The 13,074-nt window shown below is 34.2% G+C and overlaps 1 protein-coding gene and 2 pseudogenes across 1 annotated transcript; 1 reads left to right on the top strand and 2 right to left on the bottom strand.

Annotated features, from left to right (window-relative positions):
* Nucleotides 1-312: 312 nt before the first annotated feature.
* LOC119192767 lies at nt 313-4,814 on the bottom strand (annotated as a pseudogene).
* Nucleotides 4,815-5,195: 381 nt separating this feature from the next.
* Nucleotides 5,196-7,287, top strand: LOC119188571 (60S ribosomal protein L27a-like). Its single transcript, XM_037446530.1, has 5 exons — nt 5,196-5,298; nt 5,481-5,544; nt 5,963-6,060; nt 6,560-6,712; nt 7,131-7,287. Exons 1-5 carry the CDS (start codon nt 5,296-5,298, stop codon nt 7,257-7,259), a joined length of 447 nt encoding a protein of 148 aa, XP_037302427.1. The 5' UTR covers nt 5,196-5,295; the 3' UTR covers nt 7,260-7,287.
* Nucleotides 7,288-10,072: 2,785 nt separating this feature from the next.
* LOC119192766 lies at nt 10,073-12,096 on the bottom strand (annotated as a pseudogene).
* Nucleotides 12,097-13,074: the final 978 nt, after the last annotated feature.

Raw genomic sequence — 13,074 nt, 5'->3', positions numbered from 1 at the left:
TATATGTAAGCAAACTATTAAAATAAAGTATATTATTAGCTATTTATAGCATAGTGTCCTAAAATTTAATTATATTTAGTATTAGTACCTACACTTTGTGTCGAAAATTTCACCCTTCGCGACTGCTGTGTATAATCGCAATGCTACTAATTACTTCTATCAATATACTTCTGGGCAGAACAGCCAGCGCATCCGATTACTTTATAAATTAGCAAGCTGTTTTCGAACAACGCGATCCATGCTTGTCATTCCCGAAAAATGTAGTATTCATAAACAGCTTTACGAAACAAGCAATTCGATTCATTCAAGAATAATAAATAAGAAATATTATAATACGCTTACGTTTTGTTTCCTTCTGTCATCAGGCTGAGGCCGTTTCTTCATACCATCCGGCCTTTTAACGCCGTTCTTGTTGGCTGCATGGCCATTCTTCCCTATTGAATTAATGTGTTTGTCAAAGTCAAAGCTACTTGTCGGCTTAGGCTTGCTGGAGCCAGGCTGCAGCTTGGGATTCCCTTGTGGCATCTTCCTATCGTCAGGCCTCTTGGATAACTCCTTCTCGTGCAGCCGTTTACCATTCTCGGGTCGCCCATCACTTGCTCTAGGCTTCAACTGCTCTTTCTCCCGAACACCGTTCTTTTGCGGTATTTGCTCCTAGATTTTGGCACTGATTTACCTTGTGTACTGTGACCATTTAAGTATTTACCGTTACTGTCCTTGTTCGGTGGGGCAAATTTCTTTTCATTAGAATTCTTATCTATTCTATATGTGTTCTGACTCTTTAAATCTATGTTTTTCTTTACATTTTCCCTAGAATTCAATTTCGACCTATCAACACCATTATCTACAGGTTTGCTTGGTTTATCTGTTGTCCTCGTTTCCAATTTTGTTTTTGCCTTATCTAATCGTTCTCTATCTATGTTTAACCTAGCTATGTCCCTGTCGATTCTCTCTCGTTCCGCTTTTAATTTGTCTAATCTCTCCTTGTCTAGTCTGGCTCTCTCCAATCTTTCTTTTCGCGGTCATTCTTTTCCCTATCTATTTTGGCTCTGTCCTTTTCTCTTTGCAACTTCTCAAAACGTTCTCGATCCCTATCAGGTTTTGGACTGTCATTTCTGCTGTTATTTTTGTCTGTGAGTTTGGGATCCTCCCAAACCCTCCCGATTCTTGGTTTCCTTTTCTTTCCACAGGTCGATCTTTGTCCATTGACCTGTTTTCTCTAGGCTCTGAAATAAATAACATTGATTTAAGATCACAAAGATGTAACAGTACTAAAGATAGTTTCTTAAATTATGGGAGTGATCTGCTGCACAAATTATGGGAATGACGTCATGCAGGTAATTGGTCCGGCATGTTTGTAATTTTCTAGAAACAATACATATATAGTGCGGTCGTTGAGTTTGAATACGGAATGCCAAATAGGAAACAAAAAAAAATTAAACATTGATATATTATATATTTTTTTTCAATTGAGTTAGAACACTCATCCTCAAAACAGATGTGGAGATAAACAATATGTTCGAAGCAGCTAAATCAATTCTTCTCTTCCGTAAAATTTCAAAAGTTTCTAAATGTACATATCCTATGTACGCCACAACTTACGTTTTGGTTTGCCACCTTTGCCTCCGCATCGATCCTCTCTTGCCTCCGCTGTCGACGTGCCATCTCCTCTTCGTATTCCCGCTTCTGTTTTTTTGTCATCAACCTCTCCGTCTCCGACTCTTGCAAGGCCTTCTTTTGTACCGCTTCCAATGGCTCGCTTTTCTTTTGTTCTGCGAGTTTAAGCAATTGATTGAAATCCATCGGCGGCGGCGCTGGCCTTCTAGGCTTGGGCTTGTCAGATTTTGAATCTTCTCTCCTCTTTTCTTTTTCAGGCTCATATCTTGTTGGTGGACTTTGTTCTTTTTCTGAAAAATATATTATATTTTTGAGTGAATTACACTAAGAAATAAATGGTGAATGGTGAACATGTCATATAATATGTGCAGTGTAAGAAACTTAAAGCCTTAACTCATGCAAAATCAACATAATGCATTCTAACGAAGAATGAATAATATAGATGAGATCTATATCCATGGATCTAGATATTAATTATCCATATCTGTGTATACAGGTTTTTAACGATCCGCAACATCCCTATTATTACCTTAAGGCAGAATTACATACATATTACACAACTTTATGTAATAAAATAAATCAGTAATTTGCCAACAGGTTTCTATTTACATGACTACAATCAACAAATTGATAAAAACAAACAATAACAACCATTCCGAAACATAAGCTAGTATATAATATCAGATATTATATCTAGTTATATTGTCCAATAAATTAATTAAAAAATGATCCTTCCAAAAAAATGTCCATAATGAGACATAAAAGTTGAAAATCTTTCAATTACCTCCATTCTCAGTCCTGCCTCCTCTTGTGTGGTACCGGTTCATCCTCACTTTGTAGAGCATGTTTCACTCGCTCTCTGGTACCATTTAGATCTTTCTTCACTGTCTGATCTGAGAAAAATACATTATTCTTAATATTGAAACATATTTGTACTACACTATGTACACATACCATATAAAATTTTAAATTTACGAAAAAAATAATCAAATAAAATTACTAATAACTTTAGGGTTGTATATAAGTAGTTGATACCTGTGTGATAGTTCTCATAGAATCTGACCCTGTTTTGACAAAATATAATTATACATGACTTTACTTATGTGTGAAAGTTAGAATTTGGGTGAGCTCTATTAATTATGTACATCTTATAGCATATTAATGACCATCGCATATGCAATGGGTCTTTATTGTACTATTGTCTGTGGTATTTTACACTGTTATCATTTGAGATTTTAGAAATAACTAAAACATACAAATGTACATTCGAAAGTAATTGTTAATCATCAATTTGAATAACATTTGGCATGGAGGAAGCTTGAGCCTCTAGATATGGACTTAGATAATTATTTTTATGTAGCTGTGTCTATAATGCCTGTAGGAATTTGAGCCAAGGTTCAACCAAACAATGTGTTACTTTTCCTCCAACTTGTACAACTAAAAGAAAAAATATGACACAATCATAACCCTTTCCCCTTGCCAGTGTCATATGATAGGGCATGTAATGTTCTCTAAGATTCAGCAAGATTCACTACTCAGTATTATAAAATATGTGCCATTGCTGATCCTGACTACCAGAAGTTGTAGTGGCAAGTGCGAGGATGGCAATATCTTATGCCAATATCATATGTAATGAAGCCCAATCAATAATAAAATTTGACAAATGAAATGCAGACATTAATTAAACAGTCACTAAGGGAAACAACTTTACTCAATGGTTAACATTATATTACTTACTAGAACTGTACTATACTAGAGCCCATATTAGTCATATTGACCAATCACAAGTAACATTGAAAAATCAAACTTGACAAATTTTGACAGCTCTTATACCCATTTACAGAACTTTAAGTTGGTAAACAAAACTTTATTACATCATGACAACCATAAGGAAACACCCATATGAATCAAATTTCCTGTTGTATAGTTGCCATTCCTAAATGATATTATTTTCTCATCCCTAACTAGATCTATTTTTAGGTCATTCAATGACCATACAAACCATACCAACATAATCTGTCCCACAGTAAACAGAATCTATCCATCAATACATATAACAATATTTAACTTCAATCAACATAAATTATTAAGAACACATGAATAACTATCAGATGCAATGTTATTTTAGTAAAAAATTAAAACCACAAAATTTTGATAACCCTAAATTTTTTTCTCATATGAAAATATTGCATGAAGGACCTTGAATTTAACGCATAAATACAATGTGAAATTAGCTCTATGAATCATGGGAAAAATTATTTACTATTTGCACTACAAAACATTATCTTGTCACAGTTATTTTTAACCACAAAATGCTAAATGATATATAATATGCCCATTTTACCCTCACCCACTAAATAAAGTGAGTCCATACTTACTGCCCGAGGGAAACTTGGGCTCCTCAGGTAGTTTGCTATACTTCTGCATCATTTTTGCATACAGCGCGGCCGCTTCCTGCGACTCGTATCCATAATCATCTTGATCAGGCTGGTCGGGCCCAGTGAGGGTCACCGCTGTATTATCATTATCAATTGCATCCTGTATTGCGGCTTTATTGGCAGACTTTATCACTTTTAAAGTCTTCTGGATCTTTCTAAGGGCTTTGGGATCTCGCATCGCAAGCAAGTCCTCTTTCTTCTTTTGAGCTTCTCGCTTTTAAGTTTTTCTTCTTCATCTTTCTTTGCCAAAAACTTTTGTATATTAGCTGACAGTCGGTCTCTCTGTTTTTTGCTCCTTTTTGGAGGGTCAAACCGGGCTTTGTAGTACAAATTTTCCTAAAATCATGAGCGCAATTATTACTTCATCACTTAAAATGTACTTTAATAACAAAATACGCTCTTTCCGTCGGTAAACAATGATACCTGATGACCTGAATAATGCTATTTAAACACTAAGATAAAATTAAAAGGCACATTTCTCATTATCTATGAATAAAATGTAAAATAATATCGCAAAATAAGAATCAAACTCACAGATGACTTTTGTTGTTGATTTCGTTGAGCAGCTAATAACGTCTCACGGAACTCCATTTTTTAAGTATATAATATAGAATACAATATAAAAACTCTGTTAGAGTACAAGCATTGCAAATTTTTCACAAATTATTTACGTATTTTCATAAAATACGTGTCAGAATTAACTTCAACACACAATCCTGCCATTTTCTGGAAACGTACTGAGTAGAGCTGTGACTTTTTAGTAACATAGTTGACTTTCACATGTTCTACTCAGATTAATTATATTGATATATTATATAATCGACTAATTTAATATGTTCACATTTGTCCAAAATTACCTACCTGATATAATATTATCAGTCTACTTTCTTTTGAATAAAAAATATTTGAATAAAATTTTATTTCTTTTTTTTTATGTCGCGTTATATCTTTGAAATTCTGCTTATTTTTATTTTAAAAAGCAATATTTAATATTGCTTATATACAATGCTTTTATGTGACAGGATAAGTTACAAACAAATTTATGTGTAAATAGCTAATAAGTAATGTATTTCCTTAAAATTTTAACTTGATAAATTTAGATATGACCGTATTCAATAAATTTTTATTCATTTTATTCACTATGGTTAAGTTACCATCGTCTCGAGAGGCAACACTAGTTTACCATAGAGATTGACAATCTTCTTTCTTTCTTTCAAAAACTTTACGGAAGGCCCGAATAATGGTTCGTGTCTTTTATAATTATTAATCGAATTTTTACTGCTTAATCCCTCAGTTTGGAGTTAAATATCACAGTGTTTCGTGTAGAATTATCATTGCGTGTTTTATTTAGTGGCATATTTTCATAATGATCAGTATGTACTATGGTTTGTTCATTCATGAAATGTTGTTCTTCTCCTCCCGTAGGCAACGTCCAAAAAGAAGACCAGGAAGCTAAGAGGCCACGTGAGCCATGGTCACGGTCGTATCGGTGAGTACTGTTTTATTTTCCTAGGTCTTATTACACGTTACAAAAACAAAATTATAACCTAACTTAGTAAGAACCGCTTACTACAAATTTCTCTTGTTTATCGAAAAGATTATTGTTGTACACTAATATTATCTCTTCCTATGCTGTATTGAAACTATCTAAAATAAAATAAATATCGTTTCAATGCATTTAGACAAACACTAAAACAAAAAATATTTGATCGCAGAAGAACTTAACAGTTTACCTGCATTATACGTTTAAAGTATTAAAACTTTAGTAAGAGTTGTGGCATAGTTAAAATTGGTGGATTACCTACAAGGTAGATAAATAATACCATACAATCAATAAACACATGTTACTTTACATCTAACAGATTGATAATATAGATGCCATTGTTTATACGTTGTTTTGTATTTAGGGAAACACCGTAAGCATCCCGGTGGTCGTGGTAACGCGGGTGGAGAGCACCACCACAGAATCAACATGGACAAATACCATCCTGGGTACTTTGGCAAAGTGAGTTTATAACACATTCATGGTTATGTATATAGTGTAGAGTTAACATAAGTTCCTGAAGGCTGAACCACACTGGAACATTTTATAAACATGGATAAAGCTAGGAGCATTTTTTCAATGGACTCATACAGGTTTTGCTGGATATTCATCAATTACTAATTTGTTTGATTCATCTTGATTTACTGTATGTATTAATTATTATGTATAAGCAACTTCTGTTAACCATAGATTTAAAGTTGGTTTTCACAATATTGAGAAAGACCACAAACAAAAAATATATCGCGTATCTCATCCAAATTGATTAATTTCATTACAATCTACAAGTTCAATGAAAAATAATTATTTTAAACATGTATGGTTATGTATCAGATTATCATGAATCAGTACTTTGTAAATCAAAGTTTTATAATATTATTAGTAGGCTTAGAACTTATCACATGATTAAACTTTGTAACTCATCATTCAGCAAGATGAAAATTAATGACCCATATGATTTCAGCTTGGTATGAGGAATTACCACTTGAGGAGAAATAAGGACTTCTGCCCTGTCCTCAACTTGGACAAACTGTGGACACTTGTCTCAGAGCAGTCTCGCCTCAAGTACGCCTCCGCTACCGACGGCAAAGTGCCAGTCATCAACATTGTCAAGGCTGTGAGTGATATTACCCATTTTGTAAAACTATGATTGCGATACTGCAATATTCATTAATAATATTGCCACTCTATTATTTTCCCTAGTAGTCATGATGTTTATCCACCACTATGAATGTGTCTACAAAGCCTGCATGCCTCTATTCATAATTGCCACATGGTATTATCTTGAAATCTATATTTAAAAGAGTATGATGGTCACAATATGATAGATGCAAATCAGTAAAAAAAAAATTTGTGCCTGTTTACTGTTTGATAATAAGCAATTTTTTTTTTCACATGCTGACATTTAATTGTTTTGAAAAAGCAATTGATTCGCTACATACCATTCATTTAGTATATAGTACTCTCTTATTATATATTAGTGTTATGTTGATTTATTTTCTATTTATTAATTAAAATCTAAACTATCTTTCCAGGGTTACTACAAGCTGCTCGGCAAAGGCAAGCTCCCCAAGCAGCCCGTCATAGTTAAAGCTAAATTCTTCTCCAAGACAGCAGAACAGAAAATCAAGGCTGTTGGTGGTGCATGTGTTCTATCCGCGTAACCTAAGTATAATTAAAAAAGTATAAAAATAATGCTTTTATTTATACATGGTGGCTTACACCAAGTGTGGTTAAATGAGCACCACAACAGCAGCAAAATATAGTATGCACTATGCTTTCTTTTTATAAAACCAATGCGGCGCGCACACCAGATCATGTCAAAAATATTTGTCTGATTGGCCCATATTCGCGATAGATCCATAAACGCTGTTGGGATCATTAATTAAAAAGGCATTTAGCCGAATGTTTGTAACTCTCATTTATGCGCGCATGATATGTGCCACTGCACTGGAATTTGCCCACTGCGCGAGTGCGGGACATGCCTGACTCTGATATATTGCAAACTGTATGAAAATAATTTACAGTGAGAATTTCGAGGAGGTTCTAGATTTATTGCCCAAATTTGGAAAAGAGATCGTCAGTTTTCCCCGATACCCTTTGCTAGATATCCTAACCAATTAAATCGGATTCCCCAGGCTGTTGGGGAAAGGCTGATGACTAACGATAAAAACTAAGCCAAATATTTTTTGCACTGTCCAGGTATTTCATTTCATATTACCTTCTATTCATGATCGGGAACTAACCGAGTAAACTGGCTATTTGGCGCCGTATTAAGGCCTAAACCCGAACGGTCAGGAATTACACCGGAACAATTTCAACAAAAAAAACTGACCATACTACACAAGATAAAAGGGTAAACTCCTTAGTTCTTGCTTATTTGCAAACCATGCTCTAATTACTGTAAGTATATTGTCTGCTCAAAGTAGACATAAAATTGCGTTTTGCTAACTTGAGCCCTTATGAATCAATTTATTTGGCATACATTACGTATACTTGCCGATATGGGGAAATATTGGACACACGATAGGCCCGCGTAAACAGTCAACTAGCTTATACCCCGACATGCAACTTGTACACCGAAATCAAACTAGTAGTTTTGATAATGTTATTTTATTCTAAAATCTAGGTGTTGGTCGTAGCTTCGTCTACGTGAATGACCTCAGTATAAAAGTCCCAGTATGTACTTTCCGGCATAAAAAGTTAGAAAGCAACATATAAATAAAGATATTTTATAGACCAATGCAGACCATATAAAAAAGTCAGATAGATCGTATTCTTAGTAACAGAGCTTCACAGTTTATAGTTACGCAAACTTTATCCTCACGCCCTTATTTTCGATGGGGTAGGTTTCTACCTACAACCTACCTAATGTCAAATCAACCTATTTAAGAAACTAGTGCATTGGTAGTAAAGAATTTAAATTCACGTCTAGTTAGTGATTAGTTCTCGCAGTTGAAAGAAAATGTAATCACTAACTAGACGTGAATTTAAATTCTTTACTTGCCAATACTTGTTTAGTTACCCAGATTAAAGCCGAAACAAAATGTATGAAAATGGACCTTGAGCTACCACCTTAATCACTACCAATCCATAGCTCAATCTGTACAACTGCAGCACAACATATTGAAATAATTTTTTTTAATATATTTATTACATGAGTAAATTCAGACATGAAGGTAGCCTATGAGCTAATCCATGACATGGTCTATTCATGTGCCAAATTTTATCGAAATCCGATCAGCGGTTTCTGTGTTTACTTCTTACAAACAGCCAAACATTTTACAAGCCAACGCATAAATATATGCATATATACAAATAATAATTACACACCAATTTTACTAAATAGTATTTTATTGTACTCTGTAATTAATCCATATTAATTTTATTTCATTCGGTAAAAGTTTTAAAACACGGATTGATGTCTATAGATTAACATAGCTACTCAAAGCCAAACATTAATAAAATTATACCTACGACAGCTATCTAAAACTAAACTAATAAGATTCGAGTTTATTTTATCAGTAGTGGAAAGGAGCATAATGCATTTATATGCAAGAGCAGATTTTAACGACAGAAAATACATAGTACATAGTTCATGCAACAATTTACCGCATGTTTATTCCCGAGTTGCGGCTTACCTCCACTGTGGCATATATGCCAGAGTTATAACTCTAGAATATAGACAGAGGTGGCAAAAGACGATGGCGACGTGGGCTGCCGACGACCTTGCGATCAAAGAAGGGGCCTCGCGGCTCAAAGTTTTGTACAGCTTATCTCATAATATTTATTTTGTATCATTAAATGCTGTCGGTAAAAATAGTAAAATAATTAATCCAAAAACGCATCTTTCATCTCACCTAGCCTCCATACACAGAAAATTTAATTATGTTAATGAATTTTAGTCTTATATTTCTCATAGGATTCTTTGTTCTGGACACAACACAATAGGGGACCGGCCTATGCTTGATTTTGTACATTATTCTATATATAATGGTTAATGATACGAAAAAAAAGCACCCCTGCGAAAACTGCATAACAATTGGTTAAAAATGAGCGAGTAATTCGTATTTAAAATATTGTAATGTGCAGAAGTGGGCGCGATGTGGGGATATCGCCTCATCTCTTTTTTTCGCAAGCGTCGTAATTCCTGATGACGTCACATGTGGATATTTAGTCTCTTTTCTGTTTCTTGTTAATTACCCCTTCCACCGAAATTCAAAGACATAACTTGTTGATTTTGTACCGGATTTTAATAATTCCTTCTGTGTTATAATTTATATTATGTAAATATTTGATAATAGTAAAGAACGAAAATGAGTCCGGTACCCTATTATATAATTAATAACAAGAATATACACATCAATGAAATCATGTATAAAATAATTTAGATTCCTTAAATAAAAACATACAATAATAAAAAATACATAAGTAAAATTGCTCTAGCATGCAGATGCATTAGTTAAGTATGAAGACATTTTGATTACAGGTGTTTATTTTCTACATGTATAGATAATATGCAATTATAAGAACTGATGTCTCCTAAAAGATTACAATATTACTATTATTTCATTACATTTGATAAGTATTATTTCATTGAATTGATTCTATATGTTAATGATTATTAGGATTTCATTACAATATTGTTGACATGTCACTGGACAATGTGTCCTGCTACACCATTTATCTCTCTTGGTTACATACCATAAAATATGTCACAATATAAAACTAGCATCACTTGATTTCCATTTTGATTATACCATTCACTTCACTGTGTTCTTTCAGTTATGTCTATGAGTGTATATAGCCACTGTGTGTCCCAGTTGTGGGATTTGTTCAGCAGGTGTTTGTGTTGGACTGCCTCAGTAGGCCGAGCCTGCTTCACACGCTTCCTAGCTGCATCACTCTCCGCATAGTACATGCCAAGCCTTGTTTTAATGGCGGCTAATGCTGCTCCATTGATTTCATCATGGAATATATTACTGTATCTCCACTGCTTCACTAAAGGACCCCTCTTTCTTTCCTTTTTGACTTTTTTCTTCTCTGGCTCATGTATTATTTCTGTGCTTTGGTTGAATGCTGTGTTATCTATTGTAATGGTTGTGTTCTGTTGGGGTTCAGGCTTTGTTTGAAGCACAATGTATGCAGTGGCGGGCTGTGTAGGCCTTTGTGTAGTTGGCTGGAGCAATATGCCCATGCTCTGTCCAGCATTGGGTGCTTGATAAAAGTTAGTTGTGGTGCCAGTAGCCAGTGTGGCAGTAGTTTGGTATTGATTCTGGAAATAATTTTCTGCAATGTTCACAAGATGCCCACTGCCCGGGTATGCTATAGGTGCAAATGTCTCCTGTGGTGGGGGTGGCTGCTGTTGCTGGAGAGGCTCTTGTTGCTGCACCACATCAGTACTCCTCTTGGATTTTGGCAATGTGGCAGTGATATTTTCAGGATCATAAGTCTTGATGTAATCCTTCCACATTTTGGATATATTTATTTCTAATCCAGCTATCTTATCCAATCTGATAAAATCTTTCAGTCTGTGTGTGTGAACAATGGAGTATATGTGGTTTTTTATTTGATCAATGACTTCAGTTGGTAAACGCACCTCACCCGACCTGCGGTGACTGTTCTTCCCTCTGTTGTCACTGGGAAACATGACACCATCATCCATTTTCTTGCAGAGTACTCTGACCTTTCGTTCTGTGATTGCATGGATGTTTTTGAAAGCAGTCTGACATACTTGTGTTTCTCTTCCTTTGACTCTCACAAAATATTCAAATGTACAAGTTCGGCGACTGCTGGACTTGACTCTTTTTCTTTTCACATCAACCTGTCTCATAAGGCCAAATAAATAAGCGTTTTGTTCGTCATGTGTTTTCATTGAATAGAAACCTTGGAAAGTCTTCAACCGAACATCCTCTGGCACTTTTTGGAAACATTTTCGACGACAGTTGCAGTCAGGGCCGGGCTGCTTTGGAGGGACCACTTTTCCGTTTGCGTTTATGTATTCCAATCCAGCTATCCTTAAACGTTTCTGTTTTTGCTTGTGCCATTCTGAAAATTTATTCTAATATTACGAACATTATACACAATATACAATTCAAAACAAATATGTATTACAAATTTACTATAATCATATCTACATAGGTATAGCTGAGGGTGCTTATGATATATTGTTACATATAACAATCCGTGTCGGTATAGCACTCAATTTTGTTTCAATTATGCAGGTAGATATACGTAAAACAATTTGAAATGAACGCCGGATGAGTTAAAAAAGCAGTAAGGTAGTAAGAGTCAAGTATTGAACTAACGAAATGGAAACGTAACTATGCGTACAAAAACGCTAATAAAGTTGCATTAATAACGCAAAACAGTAAGGCTTCAGCTACGAAATCTTTAAAGTCACCTTCTGGATTTCGTAGGCGTTTTTTACCACTTTCCCGTTTTAGTAACCTTTATTTTTCGGTCATTACTTGAGACATCCGCCATTTTAATATCAAGCTAAATTCGACATACCCATAGTCAAATCATCGTAAGTAACGTGAATCGCCGCATGCAAAAATAAAACGTTTTGCTAAATAAGTGCCTCCCCCAAAAAGAAAAAAAAATATCTTAGTTATATTTTGTCCTTTTTTAGAGGTGTGATAATAATTTTAATAACATTAACATTATATCTAGGTAGAGCCCATGGCCGTCGCCAGGCGGGCCAAGGGACGGTAGCAGCCACTTCTAGATTCGATATTAAAATTCACATATTCGTGTTGAATTATTTGTTTGCCTCCCTTAGATCAATATTTGAGTTTTGATTCAAATGGAAAAGATTGCTTACATTAACTATTTATAATAAACAATAAATACTTTTGTACGTGACTGTGCACTCTAACTACAAATAAGCAACATTAGAGAAAAATATAAACTACCCACATTATGTTTCTTTTTTCTGAAATTATTATATTCATGAAATAGTACCTACCTATTTTATGACTATCTTCTAGGGATGTATACAATACTGGCATTCAATAATTACCAATATTGATATTCGATAAATACAACATTATGATAAATTGAATCAGTTATTCATCATTTGGTAGTAGGTAGGTAATGGTAACGTCACTGCAGTTTCAATTTATAATCTTCCCTGACAAAAATCTTATGTAAGTAATCCAATACTATTTTCCTAGCGATACATCAATGATCATCATATTATGCTGTCACTAGAACAATAAAATGGTAATGAAGAACGTAATATTAGATAACAAATATAATATTGCTATATATACGTATTATCTACTATATATTATAATAAAAGGGAAGTGGCCACTTTACCAATAAAAAATAATGGTTAGATTTAGGTTTTTTATTTGTACTTAGAAATTAGAAAAAACAAAGTTTACAATTATTGAGATATTTTATTATATCGATATAATGAATATCTCGGATTGACACCTATTAATTTTAAAACAAATAAAGTAGTACATGCGA

This window comes from Manduca sexta, unplaced genomic scaffold (assembly GCF_014839805.1).
Source record: "Manduca sexta isolate Smith_Timp_Sample1 unplaced genomic scaffold, JHU_Msex_v1.0 HiC_scaffold_3136, whole genome shotgun sequence".
Taxonomy (NCBI): Eukaryota; Metazoa; Arthropoda; class Insecta; order Lepidoptera; family Sphingidae; genus Manduca; species Manduca sexta.
This window is presented reverse-complemented; position numbering and strand designations above follow the sequence as displayed.